This window comes from Pantherophis guttatus, chromosome 6 (assembly GCF_059756535.1).
Source record: "Pantherophis guttatus breed Tessera chromosome 6, ASM5975653v1, whole genome shotgun sequence".
Lineage (NCBI taxonomy): Eukaryota > Metazoa > Chordata > Lepidosauria > Squamata > Colubridae > Pantherophis > Pantherophis guttatus.
The window spans coordinates 53,975,530-53,998,469 of NC_142068.1; the positions used below are offsets into that span (position 1 = coordinate 53,975,530).

General features: G+C 37.8%; 1 protein-coding gene across 3 annotated transcripts in view; it reads left to right on the forward strand.

The window, feature by feature from the left end:
• Window positions 1-22,940, forward strand: part of FHIP2A (FHF complex subunit HOOK interacting protein 2A) — a 37,526-nt gene that overhangs the window by 2,257 nt on the left and 12,329 nt on the right. For 2 of the 3 annotated variants that reach the window (XM_034440209.3, XM_087872928.1), the window contains exons 2-12: window positions 2,396-2,474; window positions 3,227-3,396; window positions 5,114-5,218; window positions 5,406-5,528; window positions 14,109-14,393; window positions 15,328-15,524; window positions 15,769-15,883; window positions 15,980-16,056; window positions 16,166-16,358; window positions 17,377-17,546; window positions 20,238-20,381. In XM_034440209.3, the coding sequence (XP_034296100.1) occupies window positions 2,396-2,474; window positions 3,227-3,396; window positions 5,114-5,218; window positions 5,406-5,528; window positions 14,109-14,393; window positions 15,328-15,524; window positions 15,769-15,883; window positions 15,980-16,056; window positions 16,166-16,358; window positions 17,377-17,546; window positions 20,238-20,381 (1,658 nt within the window). Of the gene's footprint in view, window positions 1-2,395; window positions 2,475-3,226; window positions 3,397-5,113; window positions 5,219-5,405; window positions 5,529-12,009; window positions 12,049-14,108; window positions 14,394-15,327; window positions 15,525-15,768; window positions 15,884-15,979; window positions 16,057-16,165; window positions 16,359-17,376; window positions 17,547-20,237; window positions 20,382-22,940 lie in introns of all 3 variants that reach the window. The other variant, XM_034440208.3, reaches the window with a different exon arrangement.

Consider the following 22,940-nt stretch of genomic DNA (forward strand, 5'->3'; position numbering starts at 1 on the left):
TAATCTTTATATGCCTTTAACCAGAAAGTTGTATTAAACTTGGTAGGACTTTTTGCTAACAAGTTCTTGATTAAGACTGCATATTAGGACAGCAGTCCTCAACCTTTTTGATACTAGGAACTGGTTTCATGGAAGACAGTTTTTCCACAGACCAGGGAGGATGGTTTCGGTTCTGTTTGCTCACCTGCCGCTCACCTCCAGCTGTGGGCCTGGTTCCTAACAGATTATGAACCAGTATCATCTTACAAAGTATAGATTCAAGTATAGTGGGCTCTAAAGAAATATGAGTTGACATAAGGGACAGTTGTGTGACACCCACATGCATAATAAACTTATCAGTAGGATCCACATAGGTTATTCCTGCAATTAATCTATGCTGAACAAATACCATCATCTATTTCTATGCAAAGGAAATGCTTCCTTGAATACAGTTTTATTGTGATAACTAAAGGCACATACGCACACACATACCCCACATTAATATAAATATGCTTTCTGTGAGTAGATTATATAGATCAAGGAATTATTTCTGCTACAAGAACTAGCAGTATCTAGATTAATGCTGAAGCATGATGTTTATGTTGCAGGCAGCACTAATTCCTTAATGTGTATGTATGTATATATAATATTTTTATGTTTATAATTTTTAAAGTTTAAAAAAACAAATTCAAATTAATAAAAACTATGGAGGAGGAAAGAAAGAAATCAAAGGGAAAACTAAAACAAGGAAGGGAGAAAAAAGATGAAAAGAAATAGCTTCTGATTATAAATTATAAATTTACCTCTTACTCTAAGGTTACAACATGACTCATTGTTCAGTACACTTAATGCTGCAGACCATTTTTCTGTTTGGATACCATACGTATTTAAGAATTCATTTGAGTCAATTTATGTGCTCTGAGTAATTGCAGGTTATCCATGGTTTCTCATATCTGCGATTGACAGAGATCAAACCTTAGAATATGTAATGCTTTTAATGTATCATTAGTTTTGATCTTGTACTTTGTTACTTTAGGAAAGCAAAGAATGACAGATGGATTTTTTTCATTACATATGAACATTCACAATGTGTTATCATGGCAGAATTCTCAGTTGTGCCAATGAATGCTAGTGCTGCAAAAGACTGCATGCAATTTAATTATTGAAATTGCAAGTAATGTCTAGTGCTATGTTCAAGAATCTCCTACTCTTAGTTCATAAAAGAACAGTAGAGAGCAGAAAAACAAATGTGATTCAAAGGTGAAAATGGGCATTTCTGTATATCACCAACCAACAACATTCAATCTGAAGAAGAGACCACCTGAAGCACTATCATTCAGTCCTCACTCATGGAGAGGAAAGCCTGTTTTTAAGGCTTTTAAGCTTTGATCGAGGCAGGGGCAGACCTGTTCAGGGACCCATCTGCCGCCACCAGGGTCCTGAAGAACTGCTGGCCCTGGATGTCACTCTTAAATATCCCAATGCCAATAGTATTTATGGCAGTGCCTGGACATCTTTGTGAATGGGCATCCTGGCAGGCCACTTCCAGGAATACTTTTGCAGCACAAGCTACATAGTGTATATTGCACAGTCCAGAAGCCCTCATCTCTCCACTTCTTCTAGTATTGCAACCACTCCAAACAGCTCTTGTCAAACAGCCTCCATCTTCGCCCGGAGAACTGCTGCCTGATCGCCTGCTTTGCCAGCATTGGAGAGGCCCTGCTGCCTTCTCCATAGCCAGGCCTAGTTAGCTCTAACTTCAACAAACGAGTTCCATTGTCCTGCTGACCTTTACAGCAAGGTTTTACTCTCACCCAGCACCTGATTCCTGGGCCACTAGCAGGGTGAAAAAGATAGCAAAGAGCAGCCGTGAACAGAGGGGGCGAAAGGGTATATGGTGGAGTGCAGGATATCAAAAGGGCAGAGATGGTGGAAGGGAAATAGGCAGGTATGTGGAGTTGAAGCACCCCTGCAATAAGTGCAGGCAGACCCAAATTTTGATGATGTTACAGCAAGGATACTTCAGTGCTTATAAGCCTGGGACCAGCCATGCCCATTTTTTTCAACACTGTTGTACCTTCAAATGGTCACTGAAGTTGTAAGTCTTGCTAGGGCCTTTCTCATACTGCTTTTAGTTCGTTCTGTTATAATTTTTCTTCTTAGACTTTTCCCAAAATAAAATCAGAATATATTTTATAAGTAAAAGTAAATAAATTAAAGATAATACACAGGTTTATGGATCATTTTTTCAGAATTATATAACCTGATTTAATGACAGGTGTATTTTATATCATTGTCCTGTTGAACTGTCAAGTTTATTTTGTGACAACTTCATGAGTAAATTTCAAATATTATTGGAGAAATTCAAAATACATATTTTGAAGAAAATGTCTTCCACTTGTTTGTATTTCTTCAGCTTGCACCTTCCCTTCCATTGCAAGAGGACTTTGTTTACCATTGGAAGGCAATTACCCATTATTACATAGAAACATCAGGTAAGATAAAATTCTTTGTTGTCACTTAGAAAGTAGTGATCTAAAATAATCTTCTTCAATTTATTGGCCTTCCTCAATTCAGTGGATGGGAATTGTAGTTCCACACATATGCCATACACAGAACCAGATCCAAGAAGTAATAAAATAAAGAGAAATCTAGTTGATGACCTCTGGATAGTGTACTTGGCAACACTTCTAAACACACATTTGTAATGTTAGAAGTCCAGAAGTTCAGCTGTTGCAAGTTGTTCCTGTGACTTTGACTTTCTTTACCTTGAAATACAACAAACTGTCCATTGGTTTATTTATAATGTAACTGTTTCCTTAGATGAAATTGTATCTCCATTGCTTTAAGCATTCTGAGATAAATAAATACCACTTAGCTTCAGTTAATTTTTTTACACTAGTAGTATAAATGTTTTGTTTGCTTTTATTCATATGTTAAATATATTTTATATTGAAACTTAACATCAGAAAATATCAGATGAGGATATATAACTAACTTTTTTCCAAGTTCTTTCTTGTCTTTTTATGTACCAAAATATCATCAACCATTTACTTTAATAGGAAGCTAATTGAACAGATATGCACCAATTTCAGTGGTTAGTAAAAATAATAGATATATTTGCCTTGTCTATTTCTTCTAGCACATGAGAAAATTTAAAAGTAAATAAAAACAATATTTGCTAAAATTTGCTAAGTTACTGTGCCATGCTAATGAAACTGGATCTTAATGTAAATGCTTTCTGTAGATGACAAAGCTCCTGTGACTGATACCAATATTCCATCACATCTGGAGCAGATGTTGGACATTTTGGTTCAAGAAGAAAATGAAAGGGAATCTGGGGAAACAGGTCCTTGTATGGAATATCTGCTACATCACAAAATTTTGGAAACTTTATACACCTTGGGCAAGGCTGATGTAAGTTTATCAGATTTTATCAATAAAGGCCAGCTCTTATGATTGGATGTAATTGTATTTATTTAACACATGTTAAATATTCATGTTCTTCCAGTGTTCTTGAACAAGAAGTGATGTCTTGGAAATTACAATTTAGAAAGATGTTACTACTGAAAGTTAGAAACATGCATAAACACATGAAAATGATGACATATGTAAAAGTCTCGCAAGTTGGGCAGATTGAAAACTATTGAACTCTGAATTGGTTTGTTCCGGAGTGGAATTCAACTGGATCAGACCGGATTGCATGTCCCGGTAGCGGCAATTTTAAATGGTTTGGCAAATCAGTAAAAACCACTCCTGGTTGGTCCCACCCGTCTGCTCACCCGGGCGCTTGCCTGCCTTCGCAAGCTTGCCACAGGAAGGCCGCGTGGAAGGCATGCAAACAAGCATGTCGGGCTGCCCGGCTGCAGGGAAGGGAGCTAGCAGCCTACTCCCTTCCCTGCGACCCTGCCATGCTTGCCTGCCTTCCACGCAGCCTTCCCAGTGATCCCCCATGCCTGCTTGCCTTCTGAGCTCTGATCCCACATCCAGCCCTTGACGGGAGATGTGCTCCTTCCAGGCCGGGCCGGCCAGTGGGTGGGCAGGCAGTCCTTGGGGGAGATGCAGCCACTGTGCTGGGCCGAGAGGGGCGGTGGTACCACCTGTGCAGCCCCGGGACATCCTCCCAGAGCGCTGCTGTCGCCCCAGAGTTAGCCTTCACCTCTGCAGCTGCTGGTCCCTTGGGGCAGCGCAAATACCATTTTTGCCCTTCTCTTTCTGGGTGCAGCACTTTTGCTTGTTGGGCCACTTCCCCGAAGCCGCAGCTCCACAGCCAACTGCTTTGCTTTTTCCCTCTTTTTGGGAAGATCGTAGGAGGATCGTGCAGCGGCACCAGCATGGGGGAGGCAGGCAATCGAGACGCCCTGTGCTGGTGCTTGTTCGGTGCAGCTGCAGGCAAGCCAAGAGACAGTGGGACAAAGAGGCTGGTGCATTGGGATTGCCTTTGCCTCCCCCATGCCACTGCCTCCACCTTCTACTGGTGCCACCACACAGGCCTCCCATGAGGAAAAAGAGGGAAAAAGCAAAGTGGCTGGCTGCAGAGCTGCCAGCTTTGGGAAGTGGCCCAACCGGCAGAAGCGCCGTGCCCAGAAAGAGACGGATGAAAGTCATTCTGTACTGAAGTGCAGGCATTCCAAGCCTTCAGCGTATCTTAGAATTGCAACGCTGAAGGTTTGGAATGGAGCCTTTTATGCGAACGGCAGGAAAATGGGGAGGGGAATTTTCTTGCCTACCATTCTTCCTTCAGTCTATGCTGAGCTTGACGAATGGATGACAGGCAGGAAAATCCCCCTCCCCATTTTCCTGCCTTTCACGAAAAAGGCTCCATTCCGAACCTTCAGCGTATTCAGTTTTCTTAAATACTGTAATTGTGTTATATTTATTATAAAATCCATTGTTCTGTTTGTTAGAAAATTAATTTAGTATTTATTCTGTGCAGTATTTTTCTGTAAAGTATTTGTTACCACCTTTCATCAACATAGGATTCAGAAAAGCTCAATACTACAAGATAAAAAATAAAGCTCTCTGTAATATAAGAAGCTTATCAACTAAAGCTATATATATAGAAATAAATATTGAAAATAATTATTTTCATAAGCTTCCATATAATTTGTAATTTTTGTTCATTTTTTCCTAGTGTCCTCCAGGCATGAAACAGCAGGTTTTATCTTTTTATACTAAACTTCTGGGAAGAATACGGCAACCTCTTCTTCCACACATAAATGTACACAGACCTGTACAGGTATTGAATTAATTTCAAAAATGACACATTTGAAAATACATTGTTTGATAATTAAATACATTTGGTTTTTTTTCTATTTTAAGGACATCTACAGTATGATTATACAAAAGAATCAGTAGAAATTGTTATTTTTAATAAAAAGGAAGCCTGATTTTAAAATATTATTTCCTTAATTTTTTTTCAACAGAAATTAATAAGACTCTGTGGTGAAGTTCTTGCAACACCTACAGAAAATGAAGAAATCCAGTTTCTTTGCACAGTATGTTCAAAGTTGAAACAAGATCCATACCTGGTTAACTTTTTTCTTGAAGTAAGTTAATCCATTGCTGATTGTGCTTTTACTGAAAAGTCTGTTTAAGTGTTGAAAAATTTTCTTCTTAAAAGGGTCTTTTCAATTTTATAGAAAATTGTGCTTCACTAGCAGACACAATACTTTTATAAATATAATATTTAATGAATTATATAAGCCTTGTTAAATAAGAAACATTTCCATGTTTTTACAAATAGATTCATATATATTCATAAATCCAGCATAGCCTTTTACTTTACTTTCCTACACTAACATTCCTTGTTATAGGCATTTGTAGTACTTTTATTAACTTGAAGCAATTTAAACTGAGTTGTAATCATAATTTCCTCTTGATTTCCAAAGTTTTGCTGGTAATTCAGAGTTGTTTAAGATGGGCAACTATATAAATCTTTTAAATAAACAAGCATAAATAAATAAGATTGAATCTTAAGGCAGTTGAACTTCAATCATTAGGGACTGGGATTATATCAGCAATCCCATTGCTATAAATAGAGAATTTCTTCATCAAATTAGAAGAACAGCCTGCCAATCACTTTTGGACCACATATCCACTTGGTCCAAGTTATTGATGGTTGTGTATTCCTCAGAAGAAAAAATTGCTTTCATCTCTCAGCCCACCTTTTATCATCCAGATCCAACATGGCCTTTTGTCATAGGGACTGATGCCTATGATGTAGCCCTGGGAGTGCTGTTGCTCGTGGCCGACACACTCCTTCATCTTATTCTCCTGTGAATGCTACTTATCAAACTTATCACAGCTGAAAAAATTTACATCCTCTTGGATAAAGAACTGTTAGCAACTGAAGCCACATACGAAAGTTGGTAATATCTGCTAGAAGAGGCCATGCACATTGACCATTAGCATCTTTAGACAACTAGGAAGCTGAACCAAAGACAAATCCAGTGGTTTCTGTCCTCCTGTTTTAACTTTAAAATTACTTAAATTCCTATCAGCCAAAACAAGCTGGAATCCAGGAAGCCATAATACAAACACTCAGCTGCTGTATCTCCAGAAAAATTTGCTGCTTCCAGTGTTCTACTGTATACTTCAAGAACTACAAGAACAGTCTTGCCTTACCTGCTATTGCCCAGGCCTATTGGAAGGAAATTGAAGCCATCTTTAATAACCTCCCCCATGATATTGGGTCAGAATATCTTATACTTTCAAGGTTGAGTTCAAGGTTGAGAAGTAGAGCAATATGTTGTTTCGTACCCTGTTTGTGGCTGGTCCAAAACTGTTCCAGGAAAGCCAGTTCTCTCATGCTGCTGTATGCAAATTACCACCAAAAACAATTGGACTAAATTTCTGGCTTCAGAGGAATCTTCCTAAAACAGTGCACAACACATCTCTACACAAATAACTCTTATTAATTATGGTTTCCACCTTTGATTTTTTTCTTCTGGATTCCACTAGCTAATCAATTACATATGCAATCAATGCTTGCAGGAACTGAACGCAATCCACCAAGTTCTTCATGTATGGAAAGCAAAAAGATGATATAGACACTTTGCTGATCATCAATATCAATAACCTGTGGGTATCTCATTAGTTGCAGACTTGGTTTGGATTTCCACCAAGCACCTATCTAAAAACTAGGCCACCTAGTTCTTTCCTCATTAAAGGTATGAGTAACCCATTAACCCATCGTGTTAAACTACCTACATCAAATAAAGTATACCAACTTCCATAGATAATTGTTGGCACGTGATGCTCCAATGTCTCATTGTTCAAATCCTCTGCCTTGGAATAAATGATGACCCCAAATATGAGGTGGCACATATTTAGGACTCCCATAGGTATCGACACTGATTACGTTGCTTGATGGACTAGAGCAGCGGTGTCAAACTGGATTTCTTTGAGGGCCAGATCAGCATTGTAGTTCTCCTCCGCAGGCTGACGTGGGGGGTGGGGGTGGGGGCGAGACAGATGTCTCCTGCAGCACCCTTCCAGCCAAAAGGGGGCACGGGGTGTCCACATGTACCCTTCCTGCACCTCGTTTTCACCCTTCATGGTCTCCTGCAGCACTCTGCCGGCTGTTTTGGGGCCCATTTTTGGGGTGAGAATGAGGCGCAGGGAGGCTGCACACAGCCCGTTTTAGCAGCCAGAGGCACCGCCAAGCTGCTAAGCACCCCGTGGGCTGCATCTGGCCGGTGGGCCTTGAGTTTGACATCCCTAGACTTGAGAAATGGCCCAGAGTAATGGTTGTGAGGATGCATTCCAAGTTCATGCTCCACCTCTGAAATGTTACTTCCATAAACAACACTTCCAGAAGCATAAGCTTCCATCTGAGGTTGGACAGAGTTCTGGGGAGGAAGATAGTGCCATGACCCAGGACTCGGATTCTTAAGAAGCTGCTCTAACCGAACATGTGGAATATCAGCCTCAAGATACTCTTAAGTCAGGAATCACCCAAGGCTGTTCAAACAGAGGCATCGTGAGAATGGTTGGAACTGTTGGCTTCAGCTTCCAAGCTCTCAGATTCAGAGAGTGGAGCAGAGAACATAGCAAAGATAACTCAATGAAACTTCTTGTCAAGCAAGGGAGTAATACTCTTGATTAAAGGTACCGTATTTTTCGGAATATAAGACGCTCCGGACTATAAGACGCACTTACCTTTTTTGGGGAGAAAAACAAGAAAAAAAAATCTGCCTCTGCCTCACAGCAATTTGCTTCCTTGCAGCAAACAGCAAACAGCCTGCTTTAGTTTCATTTTCAATCAGCCTGATTAGCACAAGGAAAAAAAATGCCTTCCAGCAATTTGCCTCCTTGCAGCAAATAGCAGAGGCCCGCACAGCAATAGGCAATAGTAAGCCCTGCAGCCTGAAACAGCTGTGGGTTGGGAGGCCCATCCAAGGACAGTCAACTGTTTGTGCTAATCAGGCTGTGCTGAAGCTGAAACGATCTGTTTGCTGTTTGCTGCAAGGAGGTAAATTGCTAGGAGGCAGAGGCCAAATGGTGGGGGCCAGCGGGTGGGTAGAGCTACATTCGGTGTATAAGACGCACCCAAATACGGTAGCTATCTGCAACCTAATTTAAAAGGCAGCTTTATCTGTGTTACTTTATTAGAAACAACTGTTTGATTTCCTCCTTTGGCGGATCATTCTTGTGAATCATAAAACTCTGACCTTGGACTGGCTGACAAACCTAACTTGGCTCCGTGAACTTTGGATTTTGATTACTCTTCTGCATGCTCCTGTTAAAAGCAAAATTGCTCAGACAAGGTTTCTTTTTACATCCTTTCCTTGACTGCCGTTACCTATTCTGCCTTGAGTAAATTGCTGTTTTTGCCTAGCAACTGTGTGTGAGTTTTAAACTGTAGAGGTGGGTGGGAATGACCTTGGAATACAGGGAAGAGGTACTGCCTAGGGAATGATCAGATAAAAGATGACATAACTCTCAATTGCATAATATGCACAGAGGGAGAGATCCAAAAGGGAACCTGCCTAACTTCTCAGACTGTAAAAGAGACAGCAGGAGGTTTTCATTATAAGACTGGCAAGATTCTGTTAATGTAGCCTAAGGTAGAATTAGCTCCTTTGGTTGTATTTCCAGCCTGGCCTACTGTACCTGGAAAGGCTGGCCTAAACCAAAGAGGACAATTTCACCCTTGATAGGTTGCTGAACAGAATTATTCTAGTGAAACAGAATTAGTGATGGAGATTCATCTCTTCTATCATAATTTTGCTAAACACTTATGAGAAAAGTATGTCTGCATAGACTTGGATATGCAACTGTAACACTTATGGAAGACATTTTAGAGTTCTGCCAATTCCGGTGTTTTGGGAATAGTTCCAGTTAGCATGAACGGAAATCCCTCACAACGTATAGCCTGATTCAGTTGTGACTAATAAATATTAATTAGATGCATAAAATTACTAATAAAATGGTGAGATCAAGGAGACAGAAGGATAGCTCCTTCTGAACTAGTTCCAGATATATATGAACATTAAGGTATTTTGAGAAAGGTACTTGGTTAGCTTTTGTTTTTGAAAAAAAACAGATTATCTAGAACGGGGGTGGGCAACTATGGCCCTTTTATGACTTGTGGACTTCAACTCCCAGAATTCCTGAGCCAGCCATGTTAGCTCAGGAATTCTGGGAATTTAAGTCCACAAGCCATAAAAGGGCCGTAGTTGCCCACCTCTGATCTAGAACCATTCCAGCATTGTTTAAATTAAGGGGTTGGAACCAGCATCATGTTGATGATCCTTATAGCTGATCTGCTGAAAGAGAGAAATGTGAAAGTATAACCACTTCTGGATATCTCAATTACATTAGATACCACTGATTGTGCAGTAATGTATTGTTGGACTGGCTCTATGGGTCATAGTTGGAATCACAATATTGAGAATTTGGGAATTTTGCTCAGTTCGATTACTAAGGTGTGGAGTGTCCAAGGGATCCATTTTGTATCATGTGTTTAATATCAGTAGAAAATTGCTTAGTAAAATAATCAGGAAGTCAGTTGCATCAGAGCTAGATTCTAGTCTACTTTGTTTGGATACTGTAATGGCATGATTAGGGCTAATAAATTGAGGCTGAATCCTGTTAAGAGGCTGTTGATTTTTAAATAATTATTTAAAAATATTGTATTTAATATTATTTATTTAAGTATTTAATTTCACCTTTATTTATAAATAGTTCAGTATTAAATAAAACTAAAAAAAAAAGAAAAAAAAACATTCCCCCATATTTTACATCAGTCAAAATTAATATGACAATGTCATGTTGTAGTTGCTGCTTATTGACCACTTGTTCATGATTGTCTGAAGTTACAATAGTGCTGAATATTTAATTCTCCATACCCTGGGCTTAGCTGCTCTTGCACATAATTTGGAATTTAAATTAGTTTATAATATTACAAATACCATATATAGCTTATATTTATTTTATTTTTTATTTAAAACATTTCTATAGCCACCCATCTTTCAGCAAACTCTGGATGGCCTCCAATCAAACATTAAAAGACATATAAAATCATATTAAAGCTGTAAAACTCAACTGTTTAAAATATTAAAGCATCAAAAAGAACAAAAACCTGTTGCCAAATCAGTTTGATTATCTGATTATCTTTTTCCAATGTTTGATGGAAAAATAGATATTTACAGCCTTATGGAAGGCTAAATGGGTGGAGGCCTACAGGACATCAGGCAGATATTCCGCAGGTAGCCTGGCCCTGTGCCATATAGGGCATTAAAGGTGATGACCAGCACCTTGAATTGCACCAGGAAAGAAACTGGAAGCCAGTGAAGCTCATTCAACAGCGGTTTTACATGGACAAACCTAGGGCCCCCCTACTGTGCTTGCTGCTGCATTCTGGACCATTTGAAGCTTCTGGGTGCAGACCCATATACAGTACATTGCAGTAATCTAGATATTCTCTTTTGTTTACATTCTTTTCATTTTATCCTTTTTATGTTGCAAACTGCCTAGAGTAGCCCCACGGCGAGATAGGTGGCAAATAAATTTAACAAAAACAAACAAACAAACATATGAAATTATGGAAACAGTTTAACCAGACTGCTCAGGCTTACCAATATATATCCAGTGATTTCAAGATATCGATGGTGATAGAAAGTTTGATTGTTTGATACATGAGGAAATGCATCTCACCATGCTCTGCATACTTAATGTATAAACTGAATTTGGTTTAAAAATTTAACAGCCCAAATAGATTAGAGTCTATCTATAGTAGTTCACTATTTCCATAAATGGTCCGTCAACCCAATACCTGTGGAAAAGTCATAGCTGTGGAGAAAAGACAGGTAATCTTGAGAGAATCTTACAAATTTGGAATTGTATGTTTATATTTGGAAGTATCTCCAAATGAATTTATTCAATATTTCTGACTAGACATGTATAGAATTAATACTACTGAAGATATGAAGGTTTTTAATGAGTGACAGGGAGTTGCCAGCAGTTCACCTTCTGAATATTATTTGAGTCGCTGCAACTTTTTCCATAAACAGGTCTTCTACTGTAATTGCATTTAGAAAATTGGTAATTATTATTGCCATTATTTGTAGATTTATGTGGCCATATTAGACCACTGGAATATGGATAACAGTGCTGCATTTTTCAGTGCAGTACTTTTTGTGATGAACAATGCCTCCTGTCCTATACAATTATGTGGTTGTATTTTCAATTATCTTTGTTCCATGATTTTGTGACTAATAGTGTGAAAAGAATGAAGAAGCAGCATATGTATTCTGACAGAGTGTGTATGATTACATTTCTTTTGATGTTTTCATTACCACAATTAACTGGTTAGGCTTTTTATGTGGCGTTTGTTTGTTTGTTTGACAAGATGCTTTCTACACACCTTTTGCTGCTGAACTGAGTTGGCTTTTTTCTTTCTGTTAAGTTCAGCAAACTGTTGCTTGCTCTTGCTATCCCCAGTGGTCTGGTAGTGAAGTCCCTTGGTGATGATGCTCTTGAATCAGAAAGCATACAGCCTATTTCATTAAACTTTCCTAATAGGTGATTCCAGTCCCTGTCCTACACATTTCTTCGAGGCAGGTGAGCAGGTGGGCTTCAGAACTGCATGAACAAATCAGTGAATTTTGATTGTTTTGCATAGTGTGATTCATAAATCATCTCTTACTGCAACCCATTAACAGTAATAAAGGAACAGACACCACATTACCTTACCTTTTTTTTTTTACTGTTTCCAGAGAAAACATTGTGTTTCTTGGTAGAAAAAACATGGTCCCATGTATTTTTTTTTTTACCAACAAAACCCATAAAACACCAGTGTCATGGTGCAGGAGCTTTTTAAAATTATAGTACAAAATTGTGGGCTATACTAGGTTCTCCATTTCTAATTTAGGCATAGTCATCAAGTCTTTGCCACTATTTGTCAGGTTGATTCTTTCTGCAAGTATTTCTTTTTAGGTGAAGACTAACATTAACAATTTCACATCACAACTGTGCTGAAATCTCACTACAGGCCTGAGGTCTATTTAAAAGAAGTATTGAAAACCTAAGAATACTTAGGGTGTTTCCCCGAAAATAAGACCCTGTCTTATATTTTTTTGAACCCTGAAATAAGCGCTTGGCCTTATTGCCATGCACTCAAAAGCCCGATTGGGCTTATTATCAGGGGATGTCTTATTTTGGGGAAAACAGGGTAATGGTGAACTTACATATAATACTAAAATTTGGTCTTAGTTTTCCATATATCATTTTAGCATAGTGGGATCCATGAATGTTAAAATAATGCCATGCATGAGTCAATTTCATTTTCAAAAACAAAGAAATCTACAGTATTCTTTAGAAAGTGTATATATGCCTTTTTATAGTAAAACATTTTCTGGAAAATAGTAGGCTACTATGCAATAGTACTCTTTTTTATCCCTTACGTTCATAATAGAACATAATTATGTTCTAATTACATTTTAGTCTTAATTATATGTTTATTTTCTATAATGCACGGAATATTGCATGTGCTTCCAAAATAACATATTACTCAAGGATAACAATTACACAATTGTTTATGCAACCTTATTATAATATAAGTGTGCCATATTGCCAAATACAGAAAGCAAACTGTGAGATCCATTACCATAGTTCTTAAGGATTTTTTTAAACTGGCAAAAACTGGAACTTTGAATCTGTCTTATCATTCACAAATCAGAAGCAGATCTTTAGGCAAAAGTAAAGTGTTCAAAGTGTTTCCACTTTAAATTGGGCAGCCTTTAGAAAGGTTTTGACAATTTTGTATAGTGGTAAGTACAGATTTCCTAATTCCAATAACATTTTTTTCTTTTAGATGTGTGCAATTAGAAGCATGACTAGTTAAGCACCTAAAACCCTTCTTAGAACTCAGAATAATAAAGTGAGTTGAGGTCTTAAACTAAATTCTTTTGGATTTCTTTTGAATTAATATTAGAAGATTCCTTGCATATCATAAATGTCTGCTTTCATTTGGAAGGATATGTAGAGTATAGCACTTGATTGTACAATTTCTAGCAAATTTTTGCAGCACACTTTAAATTATTGAAGGATGTCCTGTTTCTTCTATTTTTAACATGTTATTTGGTAATTCTGACTAACCAGATTGATGAGAAGTATGTTTGAATTAGATAAGAAGCAGAAGAAGTAAACCACTAAGGCTAACAAATCAAATGATAACATGTGGGTATTTTTTTAAAAAATAATTGAAGTATGTATGTAAATGTATAGGTTACAAATAAACACAAGATAGTAGCTTATTAATCAGGCTAAAATTCATGGAAAATTGCTTGATGTTTATAAATTTCAGCAGTCTGTACAAAATATATAATGCAATAAACTAGGCAGGTTTTTTTTCCTGCTCTAAGATCTGAGAATCAAAAATACATTCTGTGATTAAACGTTCTTAAAATATGAAAGGCATAATGAAAACCTTCCTTACGTTACATTATTCAATTCAAATGCATTTTAGTTACTTAGAAACTTAGACCCTCAGGAATCAGTTTAACATTTTAGGTTTCTTCTGCTGTTTCTTCATTTCCTTTGGGTTTCTTCGTACTGTATTTCTGCTACAAACCAAACAGTGATTTTATCTTTGTAATTTTCCATTTTAATTTTTTTTTCAGAACAAGCAGAAAGGATTGGCTTCAAAAGATGTAGCAAACTCAGTCACAGAAGACCTCGTAAAAGGGCAAGATTCTGGAGTGACAGATACAGGACAGTCCATTCAATCTGAAGAAACATCAAATAGGACAGAGCAAGCAGAGAGAGAAAAAGACCTTCAGGAGGCAGATAATTTGTCTGCAAATCAAATTGAATTAAACATCCCTTTATCTCCAGAGGCTTTAGCTGTTCGTCCACATGGGGACTATAATTTGGTGAATTCTCTGCTCAACCTTACCAAAAGCCCAGTGAGTGTCTATTTATTATAGCAGATTTAATTTTGGATTAAAGAGAGACATAATTTCTCTGTATGGTAGGTGTTTGGCTGCTGAGTAATCATGGTGGGTACAGATCCACTTTAACCAAAATTCATAGGAATCCTCACAAATTTGCTCTAATTTGTGGTTTTCAAACTCTGGATCAGGATTTCTAGTAAATTGTAAGGTATTGAGGGTGGGGCATCAGATATGTCCCATTGGGCAGGTGAACTGAAAACAAGTCTAGGCATTACTCCTGTGCACCTTATTTGAGGGGAGGAGGGCTGTTCTACAACTAAGTCTGAGAATTCCTTTATATGGAAGAAATATAATGATTAAAAGTGGTTTATTCCTTATACAACATTAACATCAACACCAACAAAATTGTTAGTTTTCTTTGCAGAAGAGTCAGTACATTAATTCACTATTTTCTGGAGCGTATACTACAGAGTTAGAGAATCACTATTGTAAATTCTTTAAGACTTGTTCTGAATGGTGTTCTATTAGTACCCAATCTGCTAAATAATGCTTTAGATTTACAAGGACTTTTAGAACTTGTTTAAACTATCCCATTTTGTTAGCCATGTTGCCTGCAGATAATAGATGTTCCCATCCTAGAAGTGTGATGAAACCCATTCACTTTTTTTAAGATTGGTAAAGCTGCATTTGAGAACGGAAACTTCCTTTAAGTTATTCTGTAGAAACAGAATCAATCCTGATTGTGATGGTCTGTATGTATAGTAAATAAATAAGCAAAATTAATCCTACATATACATTCATGCCATATTGTGTAATCAATTCAATCTATTTTACCCACCGCTACATTGTGTTTTAGCCTTGTCACATTTTTTTTAAGATTAGGTCATGGAAACCATATAATTAGATGTGTTTCAACTTAGTAAAATCTGTTGATCTTCCTTCACAGGATGGCCGAATAGCAGTGAAAGCTTGTGAAGGCCTTATGCTTCTAGTGAGTTCGCCTGAACCAGCAGCTGCCAAGTGCTTAACACAGAGTACATGTTTATGTGAACTGCTGACAGATAGGCTGGCCTCTCTTTACAAAGCCCTCCCTCAATCAATGGATCCTTTAGATATCGAAACAGTCGAAGGTATTAACTGGGGGTAAGTATTCTGTCCTTGCGTGCTTGTGTTACTTTTTGAACATAAGCTATAGATTGATTTATATTTATAACCTACCTTATACTTGAGATCAGTTAAAATTTAAATGTCTCTCAGTTGGAAAAGGTATCAGTATCAATACAATAATGAAAATTACCTAAAATGTTTAGAACTCTTGCTTATCATTATGCTATAACGGTAGCAAATATCAAATATGTTTCATTTGCCTTCATTTCCTGCACTCTAGTTTGGACTCCTATAACTACAAAGAAGACGCATCTGCTTTCCCAGGCAAAAGAGCTCTGATTTCATTCCTATCCTGGTTTGATTATTGTGATCAACTCATTAAGGAAGCTCACAAGGTTTGTGATACTTGTATCAGAAATTGCCAAAACAAGTTCACAAAGCTATGGTTTGTAAATCATGAAGATGACATCTTGATACCTTCTATATTTTAGACAACTGCTGTTGCCATGGCAATCTCAGTGCGGGAGCGTTTTTTCATTGGCGTGATGGAACCTCAGCTAATGCAAACGTGAGTAATCATCCATTGAAAAATGAAGTGGGCTTTCCCCATCCTTTTTATTTTTAACGAAGAAACCCGTGTTATTCAATTTGTTTTTAAAAATTCTTGTTATGATCAGTTCAGAGATTGGAATTCTTACTTCAACTGCCCTGTTGCATCGTATTGTTCGTCAAGTTTCATCAGATGCCTTAGTTCACGAAATGGTTTATTTCATCCTTGGAGAGCAGCGGGAGCCGGAAAAACTAATGGATGTCAACAGGCATCCATTGCGACATCGCTTAATTGAGCACTGTGATCACATTTCAGATGAGGTAAGAAGTTCAAATATAGCAAGTGCATAATGCTGTTGTGAAACAAATGGTGTTCGAGATGTGTATTAATAAGTTAAGTTTTAAATGGTGAATAGCATTACAAAATAGTTCATCTTTAGACACCAGATAACCATAAGTAAATATATATTTAAAAATATTGAATGCAACTGAAGATTATACGACTACACCTTCTAATAGTCTCATTTCTAAGTGGGCAGACCACTCTGAGGATAAATAATTCAGAGTAACCCATAAAGTACTGAAAAACAAATACTTAAAAGTCTGTATGCAATCCCTAGCATATGTGCTCCCTTTCCTATCTGATAAATATAGGATGCTATCATTTTGGGATGTGATGCAGAGATGGATAAAAGGAAGTGGAAAATCATGAGTAGAAAGGCCTGTCAGCACTTTCAAAGGCTGGGCAACTCACTAGATAACCTAGTGCTCTGCTGGTCTAGCAATTAGAGGACTAATACCTCAAGATTTGCCTTAGGCAAGGAAGCCTGTACATTCACTTAAGTGCTACTTTGAACTTGTGGCATGTCTTATTTCCAACTCTGAGCAGAATACTATAGAATAGAATATTCATGAGACAGTTGTGGTCCTTCAGTTGTTGCTGAACTGCAATTTCAGTAATAGCCATACAAACCATACTAATTCAGTACTGGAAAGGGATGACAATTTCCCATCCCTAACCTAGAATAGTTCATTCAGATGGCTTTCCAAAATAATATTACAGCAGCTTTTCCTAAATTTACACCTGTAACGAGCCACTAAATTAGGAGATAGTAACAATTATGTTTGTCTTAACCAAAACTTATTTTGATTACATTAAGTATGTATCTATATACATTAGTCTCTAGAGCTGTTCTATCAGTGATAAGCATAATAATATTGAGAACACATATGAAAAAGACAATTAATTGTCTTTTTCATATGTGTTCTCAATATTATTATGCTTATTAATTAAGCCTTTCCAGTATCTTTTAATGTCTTTTTTCCTTTACTTCTACAGATCAGCATAATGACCCTCAGAATGTTTGAACATCTTTTGCAAAAGCCTGATGAACACATTCTTTATAACCTGGTTCTTAGAAATTTAGAAGAGAGGAACTATACAGAATATAAACCACCCTGCCAAGAAGATAAAGACGTGGTAGAAAATGGGCAGATACCAGGAGCAGTGTATGTTTTATTATGTTCTGAATTTCCTCTGAAGTAGCTATAATGTTTCATTAGTTTTTTAAAAAAACTAAAATCATTTTACTTTCAGGTAGGTTTATTTTAATAAGCAAATATTTGAGAATATAGATTTAATGTTTGAATGTGTTATTTTAATAGGTCACAAGTAGTTAAAGAGTAGAAGTAAAATTATGAAAAGACTGCTTTCATGCAAGAGATATGAATGAAGAATGTACATCTACCCATTTAACAGCAACCTTAGCTGCAGCAGGATACTCCAAAGACTGTCATTCACGCTCTTGCCATCTCTGATTAGATTACTGTAATTTACCTTTAAGGACTATTTTAAAACTAGAGTTGGTCTAGAATGCTGTGGCCTGCATGTTTACTAATCAGTCTTGGCACTGCCATGATACACCGTTGCTGCAGGAGTTACCCAGGCTGCCAGTGTATTTCATTTTTTAAAATTATTTTTATTGAATAATTTTGTTACAAAATAATACATTAAACATAAATAAAAGTGATAACTAATTAAGGAATAAAAAAGAGAGACAGAAAAGAAATAAAAAAGAAAGTTAAAAAAAGGAGTGGTTTCTAATCTTTTTTTTTTTTTACATAAGTTATAAATGCATTTATATTTTATCCTTTCTAAGGATCCGTTAGAGAAGTTCCCTTTTCTTTACCTTTTCCAAACATCAAACCCATAAATCACAAGTTCATTTTTTTCTACTTTGTCTGCCTATCAGCTGTTCCAGACTGCGGGGATTGCCACCGCCACGAATCCCATTTTTGATATCCGCATGTCCTGTTTTTGTCCCATTCCAGGCAGTGGGGATCTCACGCACCCCATTTTCAATCCCACGGAGGTCGAAAATGGAGTGCAGGGAGGCGGTGATAGGCAGTGGCAGTGATAGAGGGCAATCCCCGCACCTGGAACAGCTGATAGGTGGTATTCCGGGAGGCAGATCCAACCACCAGTCAGCTACTCGTGCTAAATCAGGCTATGCCGAAGCTGACCAGGCTGTTTGCTGTTTGCTGCAAGGAGGCAAATTGCTGGAAGGCAGAGGCTGAAGGGTGGAGGCTGGCTGGTGGGTGGGGCTTCAGCAACATTCGCTTTATAAGATGCATGGACATTTTCACCCATTTTTAGGGGTGGAAATGCATTTTATAGTCTGAAAAATAAGTACCTTTACATATTCTAGATAGTTTTTTGGTGTCATGTACCAACAGTATATCATTTGATAAAAATTATCTTATAAATTGTAACATAATGTGATTTTCAGTCCTTTCAGCCCACATATTTCCCCATTGGTCTCTCTCTCTGTTATAAGCAAAGTTCGTAACCCATTTTATCCTACTCCCTTTAACTTCTTTTCAGTTTCAAATTTCAGTAAAAGCTTACACATTTTATATGTTCACCATATGCATATAATTTAGTTTCAAATTTCATCTTAAGTTGTTCAGTTCCTAATGTCCTCTTGTCTACTTTCTCTTTATAGTACATATAAAAATAATTGAAAATTAAATCCTTCTGCAATCAGTGGATCTCTTTTCATCTTGTATTCTTTATATTCTTGTTCTGACAACTCTAGATATGTTCATCATTTCTCTTTCACTGTTTTTTCTTTCCTATAAAATCCTTGTACTAAGACTTACAAAGACATTTTCAGGCATAGCCTTGGTTTGTATCTATTCCATATTCTTAACATGGCACTTATAATATAATGGTTTTTAAAGTCTAAGGTAAAGGTAAAGGTTCCCCTCGCACATATGTCCTAGTTGTTCCCGACTCTAGGGGGCACTGCTCATCTCTGTTTCAAAGCCAAAGAGCCAGCGCTGTCTGAAGACATCTCCGTGGTTATATGGCCGGCATGACTAAATGCCAAAGGCGCATGGAACGCTGTTACCTTCCCACCAAAGGTGGTCCCTATTTTTCTATTTGCATTTTTTAGGTGTTTTCAAACTGCTAGGTTGGTAGAAACTGGGACAAGTAACGAGAGCTCACTCTGTTATGCGGCACTAGGGATTTGAACTGCTGAACTGCTGACCTTTCAATCGACAAGCTCGGCGTTTTAGCCACTGAGCCACCACGTCCCTTTTTAAAGTCTATATTAACCTTAACTTTGATGTACCATTAAAAACCATACCATCCAAATCTCAGGTCATGCTCTTCTGTTTCTAAAGTTCTTTTATTTTGCACTACACCCACTCTTTCATGCAAACCAAACAGCAGGCTATAAAGTACAATTTCAAATCAGGAAAGCCCAATCTTCCTCATTCTTTTTCATGTTGAAAATTTTTACATTTAACTCTGCTTTTTCCCTTGCCGTATAAATATCTAGATATACAGTATCTTTCTGTAATTGCTTCAATGGTGCATTGGTTGTCAAAGTAGATATTGTTTGAAACAGAAACATCATTCTAGGTAATTAATTCTGAAGTGGTTCACGCTTCAAATATTCTGATGTTGGAATGGCCTATTTTGTGATTGTTTCGTGACAGAATGTTTTCATGTCTACTCAAGTTATTTTTGGAACATGTTTAAAAAGCTGCTCATGAGTTGAAGGCTATAGCTGAAAGGGAAAGGAAGCAGAAATTGTACAGGATGGATGTAATTTTTTTTTTCAGGTTGCAGACAAAGTTGTCTTTCAAATAGAAGGCATTAACTTTTATTCTTTCTTCGTTTTGCTACAGAGACCTGGAAGAAGATCCTTTGTTTACAGATCTTTCTCCTGATACCATATTGTCAAATCAAGAGTGGCTTACTGCTTCACCACCTACAACTCCTGATCATCCAAAAACTGATGGGAAGACTGAAGTCCATAAAATTGTAAATAGGTGTGTTAAACTTCTTAATATTTGTGCTTAGGTTAGTAATACTGTAACACTTACTTTAGGTTTTTGCAATAAACATATATACTACTGGTGTAGTATATATTTTATTAATCGTTTGTTATATTGATATTTGACCTTCCAGGAGTAAATGTGACGTGCACAACACTTTCTTGTCCATTTTTTTCTCACAAGAATGCCCCTGTTTTTCATAGCTTAGGCTGGTCTTGAATCTGAGTCTTCCTATTCCTACAAATGAACTAACTTCTATATCACATTATTCTGTTAAATCAAAAGTTTACTATTTGGCGGAACTAAAGGTTTAAAGGAGAGAAGATTAATTGATTACTTTTTCTGATGAACATTGAAGCCATCATGTGAAGTATGGGTTAGAGTTAGATGTCTTGTAGTGTGTGTGTGTGTGTGTGTGTGTGTGTGTGTGTGTGTGTATTCACTGAGTCTGAGAGAAAATAAAAAGATAGTGTTTGCAAGGTAGAGAAGGGTAAGTACAAACTAGTAGATAGTTTTGAATATAATGAATCAATCAGAAAGGATTGACTGACCTTCATTCCTGAGCTGGATTCCTGAAATCTTTATTTTAATATTTAAAGCCTGTTTTAATATATTCAAAAATCACACAATTAGTTATAATATATGGGCTTTGATTATGCTACAATATTCACTCTTCAACCACTGCATTTAGAAAAATAACAAAAATATTGCAAATAGCTTCTTAGAGTACAGAATTACAATAGAAATCTAATGAGGAAATTCTGAGAGATACGCCATTAGATGGTAATGCTTATTCCTTCAATTCATTAGAAAAATCAGCTAAATATCCTTTTTTCATAATTCGTTGTAATTCCAATGGACAGTAATATTTCAGCCTTAATGGGATGTGCACCTGCAGCAGCATTGGGGGGGGAGGATTTGCCAACTCTTTCTGAGGAAGAGACTGCCCAGTCCTGGCCGGGTGAGGGCAGGAGGATGGTTGAGCGTAGCAAACCCTAGAATCTATCAGGATTTATCTGATACTTTAGAAAGTTACAACTTTAGTTTGGCAAGATTCTATTAGCCTAAGCAAATAAAGGATTGTACCTCATTAGATCTCACTGTCTAGTCTTGGGATTGATTCTAAAAAGTGAGAATGTTTGGTTGAGACAATTTTTGTTTCTACTAAACTCCAACATCCATTTTCCTAAAGTAATTATTTTACTTATTCAACTATAGATTTCCTTGATGAGGGTGTGACATTGTCCAGATGAGGGTTATATCAGTCGGATCTGATGCTGGCTGAGTCATAACTTTTGACCACTCCCCTTGCTCCGCCCCTTTCATGCTCAGTTTAGACTCAGTCGGCCTGAGAGAAACATCTCCTACAGATCTGGCTATACAGCCCAGGTCTGTTCAATATCACAGAATTGTAAGTCTTTTGACCACCTTTTTATTTCTATAGCTTAAAATTGTTACTTCCCCTTTAAATTTTTCCCCCCCTTCTATTGTAGCCTGCCGGTTTTGCTTTGCTAGAGCCTCCTAAGCTGCAGGCTTTGCTTCGCTCCTGGCGGCGGCCATTTTGAAAGCCCCATTTTAAAAGGGAACTTTTTTCCTTTTTCTTTTTCCTGTCTTTTTTGGGGGGGATTTTTTTGATCTATCCCACCAACGATTGTTTAAGGGGCCCTAGACCACAATACCACCAACAATAATAGCAATTACCTAATTTTAAGGGAAATTGCCAAATCGGGCCGCCGCCCACCCTACAGCGATCCCAAAACCGCTGATCAGCTGTAGAGCGGTTAATTGAAGCCCCGCGGCAATTTTAAAAGGAAATTTTTGCCGCTTTGCCACCAACGAGTCTGCAAGTTTGGGGGGGGCAGCAAGCTTCTTCTTGCCTCCCCCTGTGGCATTTCCAGCCAGTATTTTAATTTTTTTCTCTTTGTGGCTGGGGGGGCGCTGAGGAGGTCCGTTTCTAGGCTTGCCTAGACAGATACCTCCAGAGCAGAGTTTTCCTCCTGCTCAAGTGTGACCTGGCAGCCATCGTGCTTAACGCCAGAGTCGTTGCCATCTCAAATTTCAACCACGTGGTGAAACTGAAACCAAAAGCTATTTCTCCAGTCGACATCGTGGTCGCAGTGAGTATACTAAAGATGGCGGATCGCTCTTCCCATGGGGAGGAAAATACTATGTACACTGGGAAGAAATCAACTTCCAAACGTAAGCACCTTTCTAAGCCTGAGGAGAAGGATTTAGCAAAGAGGCATAAATCTCTAGAAAAGCAAGCTAGTGAAGTGCCTGCAACTGAGCCTGGTAAGGGGACCCCCCCCCATCTACCCCCCCTCCTCCCATTTCAACTGTTAGCCAGGCCTGGTCTTCGGAAGGAGAGGGTAATGTTCTTCAACAAGACCAAAGCAATTTGCAAAACCCCTTTGCAAGTCAATTAATGACCCCTGCAACTCCTGTATTTGGTGGGCCTGCAGCTGCAGCTGCTTCAACAGGTGAATCCTCTATGCCTGTGCTAACCCCCGAAGATCCTTTAAAAAATGTGCCAGAAGGATTGAGAATTCTGAT